Source organism: Corythoichthys intestinalis, chromosome 17 (assembly GCF_030265065.1).
Source record: "Corythoichthys intestinalis isolate RoL2023-P3 chromosome 17, ASM3026506v1, whole genome shotgun sequence".
Taxonomy (NCBI): Eukaryota; Metazoa; Chordata; class Actinopteri; order Syngnathiformes; family Syngnathidae; genus Corythoichthys; species Corythoichthys intestinalis.
In genome coordinates this window covers 7,932,945-7,956,898 of record NC_080411.1, presented here as the reverse complement: position 1 = coordinate 7,956,898, position 23,954 = coordinate 7,932,945, and the positions used below count along the sequence as shown (strand labels likewise).

The 23,954-nt window shown below is 38.8% G+C and overlaps 1 protein-coding gene across 3 annotated transcripts in view; it reads right to left on the bottom strand.

The window, feature by feature from the left end:
- The window catches only part of nrg1 (neuregulin 1), a 55,281-nt gene that overhangs the window by 15,837 nt on the left and 15,490 nt on the right, over window positions 1-23,954 (bottom strand). For all 3 annotated transcript variants that reach the window (XM_057818202.1, XM_057818201.1, XM_057818203.1), the window contains exon 3: window positions 10,667-10,805. In XM_057818202.1, the coding sequence (XP_057674185.1) occupies window positions 10,667-10,805 (139 nt within the window). The remainder of the gene's footprint in view (window positions 1-10,666; window positions 10,806-23,954) is intronic.

Below are 23,954 nucleotides of genomic sequence, written 5' to 3'. Positions count from 1 at the left end.
AAGGAAAGATGAGTTTCTCAAGTTTTGAAAACATGAGGGTGAAACACCAGTAATGACATGTGGGACTGAATACAGGGGTCACATACGTTTTGGGTTTGAGACTTTCTTAAGCACAGCTTGTTCACATCGGTGCCCAGTGAATCCGGTCAAGCACCTGGTCGATGGGTAGAGAGGACAAGAGAATAACAGTACTGACATGTTACGCACAGGACAGACAAGATGGACCAAAATAAGTCACGAGACCAAACAAATACACTGATATGGGAGTAAAATCTTGGATTGATGGATGCCAGTCAAATTCTTCATGATCCACACGTAGCGATGAACGTATGAAGATCAGATGACTGAATGTCATAGCATAGACTTCATAATGAAGTCTATGGTTATAGTGCACTAGACAACTTATAGAAAGTCTGAAATACCCCAATAACATTATTCACCATGAGTCAGCTGTGCTACAAAGAAACTCACAACCTGGTTTGCAAAAGTAGCCCTGCACCAGGCCATTGCTGCTACTTCTGGTAAGCAAGTCAGTTACTGGTTCTGAGTAAAAAGAAGGGACAAGACATGGGCCCCAAAACAGTAATAACAAAAGCGCAAGCAGAAAACCCTCTGGATGTGTTGTACAGAGAGAATTGTGAGCTTGGGGTGGTCTGGGGCGGGGGTTGGTCGGGGCCCTGGTGCTTGCCTTGCCCTGCGGCCGGTGGTTCTGGTGGACGGGGCCACGCCTGCAGGATCCTGCCCCTTAATTCACACACTCTTCACTTTGCACTGTAAATATCTTTCACCCTGGCATCTAAATACTCATTTTTGCCTCCGGGGAGAATCGGAACGGGGCCATGCAGTCTTGGGCTGGCTTCCCCTTGATTGTAATGCATCACACACCGAGGTTGTGGGATGAATGGGACCTGTTGGGGGAGTGGGGGCTGACATCACGGTTGCCTCCTCACGGCAGGCCCCGGCATTCCTGCACCTCTTTTAATACACCGCATACATCATACTCAAGAGGGGAGCCCCAGCGAGGGGCGGTGGGACGGGTGGCTGGGTAGAACTTCCATACGGCGGTCCCACTGCCCTAAGCCGGGCTCTCCGGCTGTCTCGCTTATTTAATGCACACACTGCACTACCATCCCCACACAAATAAATGACGGTGCTGGGTAATGCCTGCCAGTCGGGGACCTGGCAGACACAGTAATATGGTGGCAGCTTTTTATCTTGTGGCTCCTGCTTGGGGGTATCGGAGCCCCGATATCGCACTGCCCCGCGGCGGCTTCTCAGTGTCTTCCTGCCTTGGCCTTCCCTTCTCTTTTCTGCCTGGGTATCCACCCTGCGCTCCGGTGCGAGTCGCTGGCTGGGTGCCGGTGGGTTGGCTGGGTATCACCTGCTCCGGTGATCCTGCCCTGGGCTTGGTGGGCTATTGTGTGTTCCACGATGTACCGTGCCGGTTGGGGGGCTGCGGCAGTGGGGGGTGGTGGCGCGTCCTGTTGTTCCATCCCTGAAGGCCAGTTGATGTGGATGGCTCGAATGACCACCCTGGATCCAGAGGATGACTGCAGGCTGCGGAAGGAAGGATGGGCTGCGCTGGTTCGCCCTCCACACCACCGATTGGCTGGGGAACGACCATGGCCCTGGGATGGCACCCACGCGGGATTTCCACTATTCTGCAGGACTATCACATGTCTGATTGGATTCGCGCATGACTAGGAGCAATTAGCAGCTCCTCCAGAACTCAGCAGCACGCCTCATCACTCAAACCCCCGCAACACACCACATCACCCCCATCCTCCGTCAACTTCACTGGTTTCCCGTCAAAAAAAGAATCAACTACAAGATCCTCATCATCACCTTCAAAATACTCCATGCCCTGGCCCCTCCCTACCTTTGCGATCTTCTCCGTCTAAACAATCCAACCTGTTCACTTCGCTCTACCACTATTCTTCCCCTCTCCGTCCCTCGTGTCCTCCTCTCCACCTTTGGTTCCAGAGCTTTTAGTCATTGCGCCCCCGAGCTCTGGAACTCCCTACCCCCTGATCTTTGCAGCATATCAACCCTATAACTTTTCAAATCTAGACTGAAAACACACCTGTTCACTCTTTCTTACCCACCATAACCCCTAGCTCTGTTATATTTTTACTCCTTTTTATTGTGCTCTTAATTTTTTGTGATTCCATGTCTCTTGTGAAGCGTCTTTGTGTGTTTTGAAAAGCGCTCTAGAAATAAAATGTATTATTATTATTATTATTAGTTAGACACATGCACACACATTAGCGATGAGCCAGCATAGAATAGGATGCAAACACACATACACTCACAAGGGATTCACACAAATACTGGGTTCTAGACCACATGGCTGACTTGTGTACACTCCGCCCCTCCCAATCACTGATCTATCTGCCCCCCCACCCCCTTCTCTCCTTGGTCATCAGGCCCCCCACATGGTGTCAACCGGAAATACAGTACAACTAGCTCACGATAGCACCAACATATTCATAGTTAGTGTAGGCGTTCAATGTATTTCTTGTTGTTTGTGCTTCTTCTGTCTCTCGCTCCTTCTTTTCTTCTGTTCCCCCATAACCCCTTCCTGTTCGCTGCTTTCTCCAAATAAACGCGGTACGTTGAATGATCACAATCACGGACACGCAGATTTCCATTCTCTGTGTCAACCAGCTAAACAGGACAGGTTAAAAAAAAAAAAAACGAAGCTGGCAGACTTTCGCATAGTTTTCAAGTTTTCCAATACAATGCAATAATGTGTACAGGTAAAAACTAGCACCTACCTTAGAAAAGATTACAATTGCTTGTTTTTGTTATTAGTAGTATTAGTAGTCTTACAAACAGCTACTGTGCCTAACTAAATACTCTAATTAAACCCCCAAAGCAAAAGTATCCGAGCCTCACCTCATATAATCATATTAAATAAACAATATTTACAATGTTTCAGTGGTGTAGAATCTTCTCGCTTGAACAGAGGCAAGGGTACTGTGAGGATTACATTTTTTAAGGGCCAAATGTATGAGGGGAAACTATAGATTGCTTACAAAAGGAATCATGGTGAATGTGGATGTGTTTTAGGTAATATAAATCACCTCACATTCAAGTAAATGCTTCAAATCTCATTGGATGGTGTTTCACAGTGCAGATGGACAGCAGGTCAAATCATTCTGTGAAACGACTGAAATGTATTTAAACGTGCTATGAAATACTACTCCAGCAAATGACATTAAGATTATAGCAGACCATATTTTTAACAGAAATCCATACAAAAAAGTGACAGAAAAGGCTTTGAAAAACTATAGTAGGATCTAATTTCATTACAATCTCAGTTTCCTTGGCCCTGCCCACCAAAAAAATCTCCAAACAGAAGATGACCAGAATGATTTTGCAGTCTGCTAACATTCTAGCCAAAAGCGTTCTATTCTCCTACTGCCGTGTGACCGTTCTGTGATTCTGTCAACATTACTAGCTAGCTTAGCGCTAAAAAGAAAACAGAAGATGACCAGAATGATTTTGCAGTCTGCTAACATTCTAGCCAAAAGCGTTCTATTCTCCTACTGCCGTGTGACCGTTCTGTGATTCTGTCAACATTACTCGCTGGCTTAGCGCTAAAAAGCTAGTCATGATCATCAATTCTGGTCGTGATGTCACAAAAGTGGGCCCTTTGCATTTTCTGGGTGGAATAACTATGAAAATGTTAAGAAACAGCCAGATTTAACTGCCAAATTCATTTTATTCATATAAAATTACATTAGTGCAGTCATTTTTATTTTTTGACATGCTCACCATTCAAAGGGAACTAAAACTCTGTACATTTTAACTAAGGCTATCAAAATTATCGCGTTAACGGGCGTTAATTAATTTTTTAAATTAATCACGTTAAAATATTTGACGCAATTAACGCACAAGGCCCGCTCAGATTAAAATGACAGCAGTGTAATGGTAATGTCCGCTTGTTACTTGTTACTTGTTTTTTTGTTGTTTGGCGCCCTCTGCTGGCGCTTGGTTCCAAATGATTTCATGGGTTTGGGGAGTGAGCATGGTGTAATGACATCAAAAATTGCACACTACTAGTTCGTTTTTTGATTGAAAATTTCACAAATTTTAATAAAACGAAAACATTAGGAGGGGTTTTAATACAAAATTTCTATAACTTGTACTAACATTTATCTTTTAAGAACTACAAGTTTTTCTATCCATGGATCGCTTTAAGAGAATATTAATAATGTTAATACCATCTTGTTGATTTACTGTTATAATAAACAAATACAGTATTTATGTACTGTATGTTGAATGTATATATCCGTCTTATCTTTTCATTCCAACAATAATTTACAGAAAAATATGGCATATTTTATAGATGGTTTGAATTGCGATTAATTACGATTAATTAATTTTTAAGCTGTAATTAACTCGATTAAAAATTTTAATTGTTTGACAACCCTAATTTTAACGCTTTTCACAGGATAAAGCCTCTTTCACAAACATATGCCGGTAAATTCCCGTGTTAGGTGACACGGGATTTACCCATGTCATTTCTATCACACATGTAGTGATATCCCGGCAATGACGCAGGTTGGAAACTTTCACAGGCTTGTCACGTGTTGCCCACTGGCGCTCTCTGTGCGCGGAAGGCTGCTGACACGATTTTATAACCCGGACATTACGTCATTTTTGGTCGGCATTGGCTGTCACAATGTTGGTCAAATCGTGTTTTTTTTTTTTTTTTTTTACAGAGCCGTTTGTGGGAGCGTTCCCGACGTCGTAACTGCAGCCAGTTCAAACTCTTCAAGGCCGTATTTAAGCCCAGGCGATCCAAGAGCAGGGTGCCGAATCGTAACCGTAAAAATGCTCGTGCTAAACCATCGTAACCTTTCATTTTCACCCTCGTTCTTGGTGAAGTGTAGCCAAACTTAGGAACGAGTGGTTCTTGGCGCCATGATAGTTTGATGCGTATGGACAACAAGACACGTCACGTCACGTGATGACGCAATACGCGTCTTTCGGAATCGTTAAAGGGATTATTAAGGGCTTTTTCATTGTGATGTCGAGGCCACAATACATTAGGAAATGGTTCGGAATTGGAATCGGATTTCGATTCCCATACCTAGTCGTGACCAGTGTTGTCAGTAACGCGTTAGTTAGTAACGCGTTAGTTAGTAACGCGTTACTGTAATCTGATTACTTTTTTCAGTAACGAGTAATCTAACGCGTTCATTTTTCTACACCAGTAATCTGATTAAATTTAGTTTCCTTAGTGTCTCTGCATTACTATTTTTTCATTGCTTCATAACGTATGTAGAATGAAGAATATTGTAGTCATGTACGAAGAGCATTTTGAATAGAAAATGCTGAAATAAAAGGTTCCCGGTACGGGTTTCCATGACAATCTCTTAGCTATTTCCTGTTTTGGTCTCGCGTCACATGTGTTGTGGGACTGAAGGCGTGGGCCAGGCGGGTGGACATTCGAGCCGAGTGTTGAGACGTTGCGAGGGAATGTTGATCTGTGGATATCCATGAATGAAGGTGAGTATTTTTCTTTCATTCTGGAGGGTATCAGCAAAAGGTTGGACCCACTACATGCACGGCCGTTTCGTGGCTTTGCCGTAGCAACGACGGGCAGTCATCGCGCCAAGTTGGCAAGTTTTGTTTACATCATATGCGTGTTGCACATTTATGCCGTGAGGTGTTCGTTTAGCATCTGTGGGATGTGTTATAAGTCCGATTGAGTGTAAAGTGCTTAGTTGCCGCCACGATTTTGTAGCCAAATTGACAGCGTATGTGTTGAGAGGAGTACTTCTGGGTTGCGCCCGCGCATCCGCGCCCGCCACCACCTTTGCAATTTTGTGCAGTCAGTTTGCATTGTTTTACATTGGCTGTTAACCATAACCCGAAATTCAGAAGTTTTGACTTTAGGCTTAATCTTAGAGTTAGCGGTGTTTAATTGATCGGTGGAGTTGATTTTAAAAAATTCCAAGCAGTTGTCAGATATTAGTTTCAGGGCTAAACTAGCGCTAAATTCTGATATTCCCCTTTAAATTCAATCATCGGAAAGTCAATTACATGTGATGACATTTTTTTGTTGTCATTCTTATGTTGAGGCGGCAAAGGGTGAAAAATGGGTAAAAAGTAACTGATAGATTACTTTTAAAGTAGTTACTTTGATAATGAAGTAATCAGTAAAGTAACTAGATTACTTTTTTTAGGCCAACACTGGTCGTGACAAAACCCAGAAAACAGTTTAATAAAACTGATGTTGCATAGTGCTATAACTAGCATAATGAAGGATTGATTCATCAACTTGATGACATGATGTTTTGGACCCAGATTTCACCCAAGAGAGCAGGAAAATAAAGACATTACAAGGGATAAAAACCAGTATTTGGTGATCTAATATGTTTGGGGCCATTTCAAAGCTTAGTCTTTCCATCCATTTCACCTATTTGTTCAAGGTCTGTTACTTAATGATTACAAAGTAACTTTTGGTAATGGTTTCTTACTTCCCTAGTAGTCTCCAGTTACTGTATGTAGCACATCTAGATGTAAAAGCTATGTCCGACTAGAAGATCAATTTTGAAAACGGCTCCCAATGCGATCCATTCAAAACCCATCATATACATAGTTTATCAGGGGTCACCGACCTGAAAAGTACAGCACTTCTTTGGCACTGATTAAGGCTCCTCTTTAGAGGTTGAGCGGTAAAATAGATGTATGGGTTTAAAATGGCAGGAAATTGAGAATTATGCTTTATTTTGTTTCTATAAATCTATGTACGTATTTAAGTTTTCAAATGATCACCTCTACAACCTTCCTAGGAAATCCCAATGTCCCAACACTTGCAATATGTACAATGGTTCCACAAGCCACCAGCTTGGTGACACCTACAGTATACAATAATCAGCAATCCATTACGTTTATCCAGAGTGCTTAAGCAGGGAAAGCCAGATATTCTACTCCCCCAGCTACTTCGTCCATTCATGCCCCAGGGACCTCGAGGTGTTCCCAGGTCAGCCAGGAGATGGTCTCTCCGGCGTGTCCTGGGTCCTCCTCTCAGTTGGACATACCCGGAACACTTCAGTAGGAAGGCGTTCAAGAAGCATCCCAACCAGATGCCCGAACCACCTCATCTGGTACCTCTAGATAAGAAGCAGCGGCTTACTGAGTTTTTCTCATATAACTGAGCTCCTCACCCTAGTTGACTGAGGACAATGGGCTCAAATTTGAAGGTGCTGATTTTCACCCCAGCTGCTTCACACTCAGCTACAAACCACACTGATGAGAGTTGAAGATCACATCTTGATGAAACCAACAGAACCTCATCCACGGGCGTAGGTTTGCAAAGGGACAGTAGGGACAAAACACTAGCAACTTTTCAGGATGCTCAAATTTTCCCCACCAACTTTTAAGCAACTTATTTGCGTTATATAATGACTTCAATTATATAGGCTATTTAGATTGTCTCCCCACGTTTTAATTGTTTTAACTGACCCCACCATTATTTTTTTTCAGCCGGCAGCAGCCACTGTATGAAATGTAAAAAGACTTCAATGTTGTGGAAGTGGGGAGCACACCACTAAGTTTGCTAATGAAAGTCCTACCCGCATCAGTGTTAGCGTAACATTAAACTACGTGAACCTGCTAACCTGCAAAAATACTAGGAAGCTGCTTAGAGAAAAGTGTCCTCCTCTATGCGAACTGTGAGAAATGTATGTGGTCTTAAAGCAGCCCACTAGAGCTTTCATGTTTTTGTTGAGTTTGGCTGTGCTTGTGGACAAAAGCAGTAGTGTTTTACCTGAAGGTCAGCTCCATTTTATTTATTTTTGTTATTCCCTGACATAGAAGTTTTATTTAGGGCTGTCAAACGATGAAAAATTTTAATCGAGTTAATCACAGCTTAGAAATTCATTAATGGTAATTAATCACAATTCAAACCATCTATAAAATATGCCATATTTTTCTGTAAATTATTGTTGGAATGGAAAGATAAGACAAGACGGATATATACATTCAACATACCGTACATAAGTACTGTATTTGTGTATTATAACAATAAAACAACAAGATGGCATTAACATTATTAACATTCTGTTAAAGCGATCTATGGATAGAAAGACTTGTAGTTCTTAAAAGATAAATGTTAGCACAAGTTGTAGAAATGTTATATTAAAACCCCTCTTAATGTTTTCGTTTTAATAACATTTGTAAAATTTTAAAACAAAAAATAAACTAGTAGCTCGCCATTGTTGATGTCAATACTTACACAGTGCTCATTGGTGCTGAAGCCTATAAAATCAGTCGCACCCAAGCGCCAGCAGAGGGCGGCAAAACTCCATAAAACACAATTAGCAAATGGACATGACACTGTTATTTTAATCTGTTTGAGCGGGGCATGTTCGTTAATTGCGTCAAATATTTTAACTTGATTAATTTAAAAAATTAATTACCACCCGTTAACACGATCATTTTGACAGCCCTAGTTTTATTATATTATTATATTTAAATTCTTTAATTAGACAATGTTGAGTGGTCTTAAGATTTTTTTTTTTTGCATTCCTGGATAGTTAAGAGCTGATTAACAAGCTTTTATTTATTGTGTATGTTAATATTAGTTTAGTGATGTTCAAATAATGCAATCTTAATTTGCTCATATCGTCCCTACCAATGTTGAGACCAAACTAAAGATGTCCGATCACGTCATTTTCAAAGTATCGGAATCAGCAAAAAAATATCGGCCATGCCTTTTTTTAATATATATATAATATTTTTTAATTAAATCGTTTTTTTTTAATTTAACGTTACAGCCAAAATGTCTTACACTCATCCAGAGTCATTAGTTTTGGCTTAAAGTAGGGCTATCAAATTTATCGCGTTAACAGCGGTAATTAATTTTTAAAAAAATAAATCACCTTAAAATATTTAACGCAATTAACGCATGCACTGCACGACCCACTCACGCATTGTCACGTTCAATCTATAATTGCGCCCATTTACCTACATATCGAGCGAAAAGGCTGTGTAAAATGAGTAGAGTGAATTTTGGCCGTCTTTGGAGCCCTTTTTTTAATTGGCTAAAGCCTTAAAATCCCTCTCTCAACAATTAAAAATATCGTGGGGAAGCAAAGTGGGGAAGAAAGGTAGTAGCTGATCTTTTTCTTTACACCCTATGTTTTTTCCCAATGCAGAGAAGATATATCAATTGGTTCCACTACGCACAGTCATGGTTGCACTTCCCATCATGCATTTGGACAGAACAGTTAAATGGCTACAGTATCATTTACTGAAAGCTCAACAAATACACTAGATGGCAATATTTAGTCACAATATACAAAGTCACATTTATCCTTTAAGAATTACAAGTCTTTCTATCCATGGATCCCTCTGACAGAGAGAATGTTAATAATGTAAATGCCATCTTGAGGATTTATTGTCATCATAAACAAATACAGTATTTATGTACTGTATGTTGAATGTATATATTCGTCCGAGTTTTATTCATTTTTTTCTTAATGCATTGCCAAAATGTATATGATCGGGAAAAATTATCGGGAATGATTGGAATTGAATCGGGAGCAAAAAAAAAAGCAATCGGATCGGGAAATATCGAGATCGGCAGATACTCAAACTAAAACGATCGGGATTAGATCGGGAGCAAAAACACAACCCTAGTATTCATAAATGTGTCCTCAGCTGATGTTGAAATAATGTTCCTATTGCTTGTTATTATTGATATATTATCTTTTCGCCACAAGATGGCAGGATGGGACTTAATTGTCTAAAGTGCTAATTATATTTTTGTATGACTTTGATTACTTTGATTTGTGGGATTGCCTGTGAAGACAGCAATGAGAGAGGATGAATCTATATGTCGATGGAAATTAAATACGCCGAGTTTTGGCTGAAAGACAACTTATTCTCCGTCAATTCTTCCTACGAATGCAACGTTGAGCTACAACCACCTCAACAGAGACATACCCGTAAGACTTCAGCAGGAAGGTGTTCAGGAAGCTTCCAAAACAGATGCCAGCTCATCTAGTACCTCTAGGTAAGAATGAGCAGCGACTTACTGAGTTTTTCTCAGATAACTGAGCTCCTCACTCTAGTTGACTGAGGACAAGGTGATGATTTTCGCCCCAGCTACTTTACACTCAGCTACAGTGAGAGTGAGAGTTGAACATCACATCTTGATGAAAGCAACAGAAACCAAATCATTGGTAAAAAGCAAGGAGGTCACAAAACCGGATCCCCCCAACGACTCAGATCATCAATGACACAAACAATCAGAGTCCAACTTTCAATGGAAAATAATAAGTCTCGCACAAGTCATACAGTAACCGGACAGCTCATATAAGGCAGTCCATACTCCTGAAACACATTTGACAGGATTGCAACAGCAGATAGCGATCTTGTATTGGCTTTCATTGGCTCAATTGCAAAAGTACGTAGCGTTAATTTAGTGGCTGGTAAGTGCCTATGTATAGTTTCCCTCCTTGCGTCCTTGGCTTTTTGAAGTGGAACCACTCTCAGTAATTGACATGAGAGTGAATGAATTGTTTCCAGAGTAGCTCGACATAGACAATACAGTACAACAAAAACAAAAAGTAGCACACTCATCAAACAAGCACACACACAAAAGCTTGAATCAAAGCCAGTATTGTAAGGTCTACGTTCTTACCTGCACAAAAACTTTGTACTGCCAGGCATCATTTCAAGGGTAAAGCACTCTCCCCCATTGACACAGTAGTTCTTCTGGCTATCACTACAGCGTGTGACGTGACTGGAAGTCTTGGCTGTAGTGCTGGTGCTGGTGGAAGCTGCAGAGGACACCCAGAATGTCTTGTTAGAGTCGAAAGTCTTCATAAATTTTTTAATTATCCATTAAAATATCAACTGACACGCAAATGAAATACTGCTAATTAGTGCTGCAACGGTTAATCGACTTACTCGAGTAATTCAATTAGAAAAAAGCGGTTTGCTGCTTCAAGTATTCATTTAATTAAAGTGGCATTTTAATGGCTTGTTTTGAAAGTGTTTGTATTTAGTTTTATTGATTTGGGTGGCTACACTGCCCTCTAGTGGCAACAGTGAATATGCCATAACTTGTCAACCATGGCTGAATCCAGCTGCTCCTTGTTAAGACCAACATAAGGTAAGGTTTTGTTAGAGCTAATGTTTTTTTAATTTTATTTATGCATTCATAATTTAGTTTATAGGTATATTTAGCTGTTTTTGTGGGAATATGTGTTTGAACGATTTGTTAAGAGCATTGGAAAAAAAGTTAGCATTTTATAGCATTTAAGCTAGCGGACTTTTGCTGTGCATGTTAGTCAATTTTTCTATAGTTGTACTTACCGTATTGGCCCGAATATAAGACGGCCCTGATTAAAAGACGACCCCGTTATTCAAGACTCAAGTTTGAAAAAAGACTTTTTGAAGACCAAATTAATTTTTAGACTGAAAATAATTACAGTACATCTGAAACAAATGAGTATAACAATATATTTGAGAGAAAAAGCATGTTATTTTGCCTCATTCAAATCTTAATATCTGAACATTTAAATATCAAAGTAAAGTGCAATCACATTCATAAATGAATGGCTTCTGGTTTTTGAAATGTAAATAAACAATATATTGTGATAAAACAACAAAATTGCAATAATTGCATTAACCATCAAAGTGAATTCTAACTGTAACTGTAGTCTTGAAACAAATCTGAATAAGGAAAAACATTCCAATAAAATAATGCAAACTAGCTAAACTTGAGAGTAGCTAAGATCTGTCATGACAGAACATCGCTTCAATGATATCTGGCGCCATCTAGCGTCGTGAATGGGTATAAGGTCTAGACCGCGAATATAAGACGACCCCCGCTTTTTCAGTCTTATTTCAATGCAAAAAACACTGTCTTATATTCGGGCCAATAAGGGATATCCTTATATATTCTTTTATATATATATATTTTTTTTTAAATACCGTTTGAGGTTAAGCTCAATTATGTTAATGTATTTTAATGAAAGTGCAATTCTGCATAGTTTGAAGAAACGCTTAGGATTTTTTTTGTATTTGCAGTTAGTGCTCTTTTGAAAGTGCAGTCTCAGCAACCCTTTGTTTTACATCTCCTAAAATTGATTCTGCAGCGCATTAGATGTTGCCAATCTGATTATTTGATTACTTGAACTAACTAGTTGATAGATTAATCGACTACTAAAATAATCGATGCTGCAGCTGGTTTATGGCATATGGCGAGGTAAATCCACACTGGCGCTATGAAGCTGGACGCTGTTCAAAACATTCCACTTCAAACCACACATATAGGCGCTTCCATGAGTTCACGCACAGCACAGAATGTCTCGGAGTCTCAGGTACGTCGTGCTGAATCCATTTTTGCAGATTCCGTGGGTTCCTCTGGTTTTATTTTGCAGTTATACCTTTGTCAACACACTGCTTACTTCAACCGCAACTCCTATTGTTCTTTCTAAACCGGAGGTTCAGAGCAGAAATTTTCCTAGATGTTTCGCTCAGGAAATTTGTCTAGGAAAGTCAGTTACATGCAATGACATTTTTCATTGCACCGCCTGCCATCCCTCAATTTCCGCATTTGTGTGTTAACTGAAAAAGAGCAACTGTGTGCTCTTAACAAGAGGAACGCAAATACTGTACTGTACTCCGGCTAAATTTAAAAAATGTTTTGGGGCACTTGGGTTTAAAACAATAAATTTGCAAGGAGTGATAATATTTTGGAACTTAGCCAAAGATGTGAAACAGAGCAAGGAATACTCTCTGCCAAAGTTAATGCTGTTTCTGTTAAATCATGTTAAAGACATAACATGATGCGCTGCACAAGAAGTCTTTGAGTATTTAACTTGTGTCATCTCACTTATTTGACAAGTCATCTCAAAGTTATACAAAAGTAGGCCTTTGCAAATTTTCAGAAGTCATTAAATAATGGTCACAATGGATTTTAACAGCAGGGCCGAGAACCAAAAGTGGTATTTGGTAAGTGGGTGAATGGCTTTTGACATGTGGCATTTTTTTGGGTGGGTATGTGGAAAAATTGATTTTTGTGTGTGGCATTTTTGGGGTTTGTGGCAAAATGGATTTTGGCATGTGGCATTTTTATTTGGAATGTGGCAAAATGGATTTTGGAATGTGCCAATTTTTTGGTATGATGGATTTTGGCATGTGGCATTTTTTGGGGTATGTGGCAAAATGGATTTTGATATGTGGCATTTTTTATATGTGGCAAAATGTATTTTGGTATGTGGGATTTTTATTTGGCATGTGGCAATTTTTCGGGGGTATGTGACTAAATGGATTTTGACATGTGGCATTTTTTTATATGTGGCAAAATTGATTTTGGTATGTGGCATGTTTTTGGTATGTGGCATTTTATTTGGTATGTGGCGAAATGGATTTTGGAATGTGGCATTTTTTTGGTATGATGGATTTTGGTATGTGGCATTTTTTGGTATGTGGCAATTTTGGGGGGGTATGTGGCAAAATGGATTTTGACATGTGGCATTCTTTTGATATGTTGCAAAATTGATTTTGGTATGTGGCATTTTTTTGGGTATGTGGCCAAATGTATTTTGGCATGTGGCATTTTTTTGATTTCTGGCAAAATGGATTTTGATATGTGGCATTTTTATTTAGTATGTGGCCAAATTGATTTTGACATGTGGCATTTTTTTTGGTATGTGGCAAAATGGATTTTGGCATGTGGCATTTTTAGTTGGTATATGCCATTTTATTTGGTATGTGGCGAAATGTATTTTGGAATGTGGCATTTTTTGGAATGATAGATTTTGGTATGAAGCATTTTTTGTATGTGGCAAAATGGATTTTGGTGTGTGGCATTTTTATTTGGCATGTGACATTTTTTGGGGTGTGTGGCAAAATTAATTTTGGCATGTGTCATTTTAGTTGGTACGTGGCAAAATGGATTTTGGCATGTCGCATTTTTTTGGTATGTGGCAAAATGGATTTTGGCATGTTGCATTTTTTTTGTATGTGGCAAAATGGATTTTGGCATGTGGCATTTTTTGATATGTGGTATAATGGATTTTGGTATGTGGTATTTTTATTCGTTATGTGGCATTTTATTTTGGTATGTGGCAAAATGGATTTTGATATAGGGCATTCTTATTTGGTATTTGGAAAAATGCATTTAGGTATGTGGCATTTTTATTTGGTATGTGACATTTTTTTGGGGCGTGTGGCAAAATGAATTTTGGCATGTGGCATTTTTTGATATGTGGTTTAATGGATTTTGGTATGTGGTATTTTTATTTAGTATGTGGCAAAATGGATTTTGGTATGAGGCATTCTTATTTGGTATGTGGAAAAATGGATTTAGGTATGTGGCATTTTTATTTGGTATGTGGAAAAATGAACTTTGGTATATGGCATTTTTATTTGGTATGTGGCAAAAAGGATTTTGGTATGTGGCATTTTTATTTCGTATGTGGCAAAATGGATTTTGCTATGAGGCATTTTTATTTGGTATGTGGCATTTTATTTTGGTATGCGGCAAAATGGATTTTTGTTTGTGGCTTTTTTAAAATTTTTTAAATTTTTTATTGATATGGCATTTTTGCAGGCCATGCACGTCCATGCCGTTGACGGCCATGCACGTCCAAATTTTCCATTCATTTTAAATGGCAGAAAAACATGTGTGGCTGCGATTTTTGACCATACACTTTACATTACAGCACACTGATATTCAACTGGCATTCAAGTAAGGCTATGGCATTGACGGCTATGCACGTGCAAATTTTCGACCATACATTTACCATTACAGCGTATTGACTGTTAGTTGAATGTCAATGCGCTGTAATGGTAAGTGTATGGTTAAAAATAACAGCCACACACATTTTTCTGCCATTTAAGATTATTGGAAAATTTGGAAGTGCATAGCCGCTAATGGCATGGATATGTATGGCCTGCAAATATGCCATATACCCCCTAAAAATGCCACATACCAAAAAAATGCCACATACCAAAATCCATTTGCCACATACCAAATAAAAATGCCGCATGCCAAAATCCATTTTGCCACATACCGAAAACTAACAAAATAATAATAATAAATAAATGAAAAAAAAAAAAAAAGGCTACATGCCAAAAGCCATTTTGCCACATTCCCTCAAAAAATGCCATATGCCAAAATCCATTTTGGCATATCACTAAAGGAAATAAATTTGCTTGTGAGTAAAATAAACAAAGAAGCTATGAAGTGTACACCTAAGTATTATGACATTACATGTTTCAAGTCCACATATCACTTTGTATTTATTTATTGATTGATTGATTGATTTGTTTGTTTTGAAATATTTTTAAGTGGCCCACCATCATTGAAATCAATGTCAAAAATAGTCACAAGAGGGCGTCCATATTCTTCTCCTTTGGCTGAGGCATGAGGATACTTTCTCACATAACCTTGGGGGAAAAAATGATGACTCATGCAAACCCCTTTGCTTTTCTCATTATATGAATGGTGCTCAAGTTCAAGATGACAATTATGGCAAACCAACACCAGTAATGTTATGACTCGGCATATTTGGCAGGAAGGACAGGACAACAAATCCTTATCTTGTTTTAATCTACTAATCTATAGATTACTGTATCATATTAACGTATCAAATTTGTATTATTATTAGAAATCTGTCAATATGTACCACTCAAGCATAAAACATGATTCTTTAGCTGTACGGAAATACTATATATTTTTTATACTGATCCAAATTTAATAGCTCTCACATTAAGATTCCACAGAATACTGTGTTGATAAATAACACATACGACACTGAAATTCATTTCAAAAGGTTTCCATTCCTACTTGTAGATTTCGCCATGCAAATGAAATAATGATAATCTTGTAGAAATTGCTCATAAGTGTTTGCTCCGGAGTCCTGACACATTTAAAATGACGTTATATTTTGGTGCACAAAATACAGTGACCCAAAAGAAAGCCATAGGTTTACTATAACTTCCGCTGTTGTATTCCCTGACCAACTTAAGTGAATTCTGGGAGAATATTGTCAGTGAAGCAAGTCATAATGGTTTATTCATAGCCTTCTGTGTTGCTCTTTAAAATTCACTGTAGTCCACAGCTTTGTACTATGGTTAATTCCTTGTCCTTCTGTATTTATTGCATATTTTCCTCACCTTCTTTATGTTTCTTATCATCTTAACTTTTTACTTATTTATGTAGCGTTTGAATGGAGAAAAAGAAAGGAATCACTGGTACAGCTACATTATGACAGGATACTCAGGTGAGTCATTTTCCCCCAGTATAAATGAAGCTGTATTTTTACTAAAGTTGGAAAAATATTCATTCGACTTATTGTTTTGTGTATTATCAATTACAGTCCATTATAAATTTAAGGTTAAGGGCTCTGTAACATTCATCATCATTCCCAATATTTTTTCCCGATCATATACATTTTGGCAATGCATTAAGAAAAAAATGAATATAACTCGGACAAATATATACATTCAACATACAGTAAATAAGTACTGTATTTGTTTATTATGACAAGAAATCCTCAAGATGGCATTTACATTATTAACATTCTTTCTGTGAGAGGGATCCACGGATAGACAGACTTGTAATTCTTAAAGGATAAATAGGACTTTGTATATTGTGACTAAATATTGCCATTTAGTGTATTTGTTGAGCTTTCAGTAAATGATACTGTAGCCATTTAACTGTTCTACCAAAATGCATGATGGGAAGTGTAACCATGACCGTGCGTAGTGGCACCAATTGATATATCTTCTCTGCGTTGGGATACAACATTGGGTGTTAAGAAAAAGATCAACAACTATCTTTCTTCCCCACATTACTTCCCACGATATTTCTAATTGTTGAGAGAGGGATTTTAAGGCTTTAGCCAATTAAAAAAGGGCTCCAAAGACTGCCAAAATTCACTCTACTCATTTTACGCTGCCTTTTAGGTCTATAAGTAGGTAAAACGGCGCCATTATAGATTGAACGCGACAATGCGTGAGTGGGTCGCGCAGCGCATGCGTTAAGTGCGTTAAATACTTTAACGTGATTAATTTTTTAAAAATTAATTACCGCTGTTAACGCGTTAAATTTGATAGCCCTACTTTAAGGCAAAACTAAAGACCCTGGAAGACATTTTGTCTGTAACGTTAAATACAATTAGAAAACAATTTATTTAAAATACATACATATATATATTTAAAAAAGGCATTTCCGATATTTTTTTGCCGATTCCGATACTTTGAAAATGACGTGATCGGACCCGATCAATCAGCATCCCGATCGATCAGGATATCTTTAGTTGTTATGGAATTTTGCTATTGTCCCAGTGTGTTTCATTCAAATTCACTCTGTAAAGTAGGGTTTAAGTCTAATAAGGAGAAAAAAAATCCCCCAAAAATGCTGTTATATTGTCCTGAACTATCTTTAATCATGTTTTGCTTTTAAATTAAAATATATTATTTAACCCTTTCAGACGAGCGCGTAGCTGCCACATGGTCAACACGAATATGCCGTAAAATAGTGCTTTGCTACACGGCAAAGACGTAAACAGTAAGAGTCAAGAGAGCGGCGTGCAGTTGTTGTGCAGCCAACATGGCAGGATGTGTCTGAGGAGAACTTTTTTACATGTCCGTCCATGATCAAATGTAAGTAAATAGTCTTTCATTTAAAGAAAGTTTGCAGTGTTTACTTTGTAATGGCTGTATTCGCAGCCATTTTTAACATAAAGTTGCAATTTCTGATGGGGTTGAAAATTTTACAGAACACCGGGCACACGAAGAGGGGGTGCAAACAAGCTGCCGTTCGTCGGCCGAGTGGCATTCCCGGTGGACAATCAGCCACAAAATGCAAGCTACCTCCGTGTTAAAACGTGCGCCATGATGCCAGTATTTAACATAATACAAATACAATATTGTTTTGGCATAACTCCGCGGTGAATTTTTGAAACCCAAAAAGGCTCACACGCCTCTCCCTGGTGCAGCAACAATTTTCTGCAGCCGTTTAGCTGGCGTGATGCAAAAAATAAACGAATTAATCCCAAAAAAATCAGCTCAATCCACAGTCCATCTGCATGCTATAAAGCAATGCTGTATTGTGAGATGCTGACCCGGGTGACGTCATATTCGCATTCGTCCTAAACCCGAGTCTGAAGTCACTCATTTTCATGGCGCGGGATTCAAAAATTGAATTTATAAAACAATCGCCTCAACACACATCCAAGCGGCAGGGCCGGCCCAGGCCATTTTGGGGCCCTAAGCAAAATAATGCAAAGGGGCCCATATTTTTTGGCCCACCATTTCGTCACAGTGTACTGTGAAACCGATACATGCAATCCAACCCATACGTCCATATTTTGTATATTAATCATATTTCGTTGCACTGCATACTTCAAACTTCTCACCCCAAAAGATTGTTAGTACTTACAGTAGATAGCGCCAAACCTTTTTCTAAAAGAGGAAAGAAAAAAGTTAAGGAAGAACTTATTTTTTTAAGCTTGTAATCAAGTATCAAAAGTCAAATAAAGCAAACTGTAGTAAACAAAATAGAATATAAATAAACACTTGCCAGATTGGGGGCCCCCTAGTGGTCAGGGGCCCTAAGCAGCTGCATAATCTGCGTATAGGCTGGGCCGGCCCTGCCAAGCGGTCCATTTCATTCAGGAGCATAAAACACCGCGTGAAATATGAAATCAACATTTTTTTTGGTGTCATACGCACTTTAAGTCCTTTTTCTTCTTTCTCTGACCCCTGTGACCTCAGACTTCACTCAATTGCATTTTCTCTCTGAATCCTGATGCAAATGTTTCCTCTCTTGGGGTATATGTATAACCAAAGCTGCACAATAAGCAACCAGACTCTGAGTGGGTACTGTATATTTTTTTTCTGTGCTGCACCACACCAGTGAGTATTTTATCAATTCAAAATCTCTTGATTTATTCTTACATATGTGTATTTTTTTATCATTTCTTTAGGATTCTGGTTCATCTGCCTGGTCAACTTGATCAATCACTCACATATGTTATATGAGGCCTTGTAAAAGTGTCTTTGAGCACAAAACAGACAGTTCATTAGCTAAGTAGGTATATGGAAATGTGGTAATCAATTTGAAGGGTCATTTTTATTAATCCCTAAGGGAAATTTGAGCATCGGATGCGGAATTAAGCAGCAAATAGAGAATGCCGTGTCATCCTAGTGCAGCCCTGTTTAGAATATGAAAGAGTGTGGCAGATCGAGGTAATGCAGAGAAATGTCTACTGTTGCAGTATTGGGGTGTGGCTCAGTCTCATCCACATTTGGGGGGCAGTGCACAGGGGCTCTAAAAGTATGGAGAGATGTTATAAACTAGAACCAAAGGTTTCTTTGTTTTTCAATCAGTTATGATTTAAAGGCATACGAGAGCACCTTGATTTACACCTTATTCACCTATGAATGAACATACAACTACAGTGGGACTGCAAAAGCTACCACATGGCGATTCAAGTACCGTACTTTTCACACTATAAGGCGCATCTGACAATGAGCCACCACCCACCAAATGTGACACCAAAACGGCATATGTTCATACAGTGTATCACAAAAGTGAGAATACCCCTCACATTTCTGCAGATATTTAAGTATATCTTTTCATGGGACAACACTGACACTTTGACACAATGAAAAGTAGTCCGTGTGCAGCTTATATAATAGAGTTAATTTACTTCCCCCTCAAAATAACTCAAAATATAGCCATTAATATCTAACCCCCTGGGAAAATGACATGCAGTACTCAATTTGGACATTTAGGGATATACATAGTTTCTAATGGGTGTACTCAATTTTGTTGCCAGGAGTTTAGGTGCTGCCTGCTGCGAACACTGTTGTCGTCCAACATGCCTCCTAGCATGCATTGCAGCGCTAAATAATCAAAATTCATGTTTTGTGCTAATTATTTATACAGTTACTGTTCCAGTTGTTGCATTATTTGCTAGTTAATGGTATTTGGCAACACATTGTTTGACAGTGGCACCATAAGACTGTTATTAGACAATCATAATTATGACATGACACTGTCATAAGCATTAATGAACACTTGTGACAGATGTCATTTTGTGTTATCTGGCAAATTATCTCACTTATGAATGGATGTAAAAGTGCTGATCTGGACATAAATTGAGTTAGTAACATAATTTGCCGGATGACACTTAATGACATCTGTCATAAGCATTCAGTAATAAGTGTCATGTCATAATTACGGCGGTCTTATGGCGCCACTGTCAAATAAAGTGTTACCAAATACCATAACTAGCAATCAATGAAACAACTAGAACAGTAACTGAAGAAATAATTAGCACAGAACATGAATTTTGATTGTTGTCCACATCTGTAGTGCTGCAATGCAAGCTAGGAGGCATGTGTTAACTGTTAACCCAAATAAATCAACAAATAAGCCACAGGATTCAAAATGAAGTAAAAAAGTAACGGCTTATACTCCGAAAATTACTGTACTCAAATGTGAGGGCTGCTTTTTTAAAAAAATTCAGCTGTTATTAGCGAGAGAAAAATAATTCTGATCAAGACATTTCATTTGATGTTGGCTTGGAGACCAAATCAACACCTCACAATAGTGCATTAACAACCGAAATCAGCAGACTGATGTCAGAGTCTGTTATATTTACTGCGAAACCAAGCGTCATTATGAGTCATAGTATATTGTAATTCTCCAACCTGAGGGGCTTGTGAGTAATGGCTGGTACAGACATTGTTTACGAATTACACGACCTCATCTTTGGGTTTGAAGCGAAAAATGACAATTTCAAAAGTTTAATTTAACAAACAATACTTCAAAGCTACTACAAACTGCAATTTTTGGAGGAATTACTATGGGGCTTTGCTGTGGTAGATACAGATCTAACAGGTCACTTCCTGTAAATTTGGGGACATTTTGGGGACACGTCCTATTGATATCAGGTCGCTTCCTGTTTGCATGGCTGTCAATGGCATGGACTTACATGGGTGCCAGTTGAATGTCAATGGGCTCTAATGATAAGTTTTTGGTCAATGAAATTGAATGAGAAATTTGGACGTACATGGCTGTCAATGGCATCCAGTTACATGGGCGCCAGTTGAAGGTCAATGGGCTGTCATGGTAAATGATCAAAAATCACAAGGACCTATGTTCTCCTTCCATTGAAAATGGATGGGAAATTTGGACATACTGGCTGTTAATGGTATCCCATTAGAACTGAACGGGATAGTTTTTGGCGAATTTGGGGGGAACCATACGTTTTTGGCAAATTCTATATACAAAGTTTATGCCCCCTACCGTCCTGTAATATTTGATGAGTAAATTATGTGATTTGGTCGAAAATTGTAGGACTAGTAGCGTTTCGAAAAAAATTTTTTTTTTTTAATCACCTTTACGGGCGAACAATTTTCGGGGGTCATTCGAACAATTTAGACATAAAAAATTCCGGGACGGTGAGGGGCATAAAAGTTGTATACAGAATTTGGAAAAAAACTTACGGTTCCCGAGAATTTTGCCAAAAACTGCCCCATTCATTTCTAATGGGATGCCATTGACAGTCCAAATTTCCTATTCATTTCCAATGCTATCTACTTTGCATTGACACCCATGTAAACAGATGTCTATGGGGATGATGCACGTCAATGCCATGGACAGCCATGTACGTCCTTTCTATTGATTCCAATATACATGGATTCCATTGATGCATATGTAAGTTGATGCCATTGACGGCCATGTATGTCCAAATTTCTCATTCATTTCCAATGGCATCTACATTGCATTGACCTGATAACAGGACATGTCCCACAAATGGCCCCAAATCAACAGGAAGTGACCTGATATCAACAGGACATGTCCCCAAATCAGCAGGAAGTGACCTGATATCAATAGGACATGTTCCCAAATCAACAGGAAGTGGCCAGATATCAACAATAGGTGTCTCCCAAATGTCCCCAAATCAACAGGAAGTGACCTGATATTATCCCTGGAATGTCCCCAAATCAACCATGGCGGGGCTAAGCTCTGTATCTCCCCACAGCAAAGCCCCATAGTTATTTCTCCAGAAACTCAGTTTCTAGTTTAACATCATATTCACAGTGCGCCACCATTTTTTCTTCATCTCCAAAACAGAACCATTATTACAATCCACTGGCTGTAGTTCATCATTTCAGTGTTTTCTGTGGTAATTTTGTATTGGGCTCTGGCCAACACCACCAACTTACATTCGCATGGAAAAAACACAAAACATGCAGTAGTTGTTTGTCACGTATGGATTTTTTCAATTTTATGTCACTTATTATTAGATTAGACTCTGAAATTGAGTAAAATTTGGCAAAAGACAATTGTTTTCACATTGTGAGAAAAAAAACAAAGTTGGTGAGTGGGAACAAAAAAATACTTTTCAACCAAACTTACAAAGGTTTCAATCTTTTTCAGTCATGGAGACTTCGCATCTGTGAAAACCAACAACTGCAAGTGACAACTTGCAAGAAAGCAGTATCACTGCTGTCAGTGTCAACCGAGGAGGGCTCAGTCGAGATCAGGTTTAGAATGGCGCAAATGACAGGAACAAACGATTGTACTTTTTCTCGTCCCACAACTGCAAATACTGTTACCTTCCTTCCTTCCTTCCTTCCTTCCTTCCAATAAAATAGGTTGGTCAGGATGCTGCTTATTGATATAGATTATGTGGTAAGGATAATTCTAGCATTACTCTAAAGTAGGGCTGCAGCTATCGATTATTTTAGTAGTCAATTTATCGATAAACTAGTGCAATTTTCGGACTATAAGCTGCAACTTTTTTCCTTTATTTTGAATCCTGTGGTTTATACTCCAGTGTTGCTTATTTGTTAATTTATTTGGGATAATAGGTAACGCATGCCGCCTAGCATGCATGGCAGCGCTACACATGTAAATAACAATCAAAATTCATGTTCTTTGCTAATTATTTATTCAGTTACTGTTTCAGTTGTTTCATTAATTGCTATTTATGCTATTTGGTAACACTTTATTTGACAGCAGTGTCATAAAACTGTGATAAGACCATCAGAATTATGACATGACACTATCACGGGCATTACTCAATGCTTATCACAGATGCAATTAAGTGTCATCTGGCAAATTATATTACTAAGTCCATTTGTGTCCAGCTCTTTTGCATCCATTCAAAAGTGAGATAATTTGCCAGATAACACTAAATGATGTCTGTTATAAGCATTCATTAATGCTAATGACAGTGTCATGTCATAATTATGATTGTTACCAAATACCATAACTAGCAATTAATGAAACAATTGGAACAGTGTTGACAGAAGGTGGCAGCAGCGGTTGACTGTACCCCCCCCCCCCACCCCCCCAAAGGGAGAAGTGATGGCCAAATGAAGCTTCTTGAAGCAATGATGCTTTGTAGCCAATTGGCTCAAAGCTTCATTGTGGTTCATTTGGTTCATTTATTAATGCTCATGGCAGTGTCACGTCATAATTATGATGGTCTTATGACAGTCTTATGGCGCCGCTGTCAAGTAATGTGTTACTAAATACCAGAACTAGCAATTAATGAAACAACTGGAACAGTAACTGAACTGAAATGCATGCTAGGGGGCATGTTGGATGACAACAGTGTTGACAGCAGGTGGCAGCAGAGGTTGACTGTCTCCCCCAAGGGAGTAGCAATGGCCAAATGAAGCTTCTTGAAGCAATGATGCTTTGCAGCCAATTGGTTCAAAGCTCAATAGTGGTTCATTGGGTTTTATGACAATCTTATGATGCTACTGTCAAATGGTAAATGGTGTTATACTTATATAGTGCTTTTCCAACTTTCAAATAAAGTGTTATTGGTTAATTGGCTGGCAACCAGTTCAGGGTGTCCCCTGCCTACTGCCCCGAGTTAGCTGGGATAGGCTCCAGCACCTCCGCGACCCTCGTGAGGAAAAAGCGGCATGGAAAATGA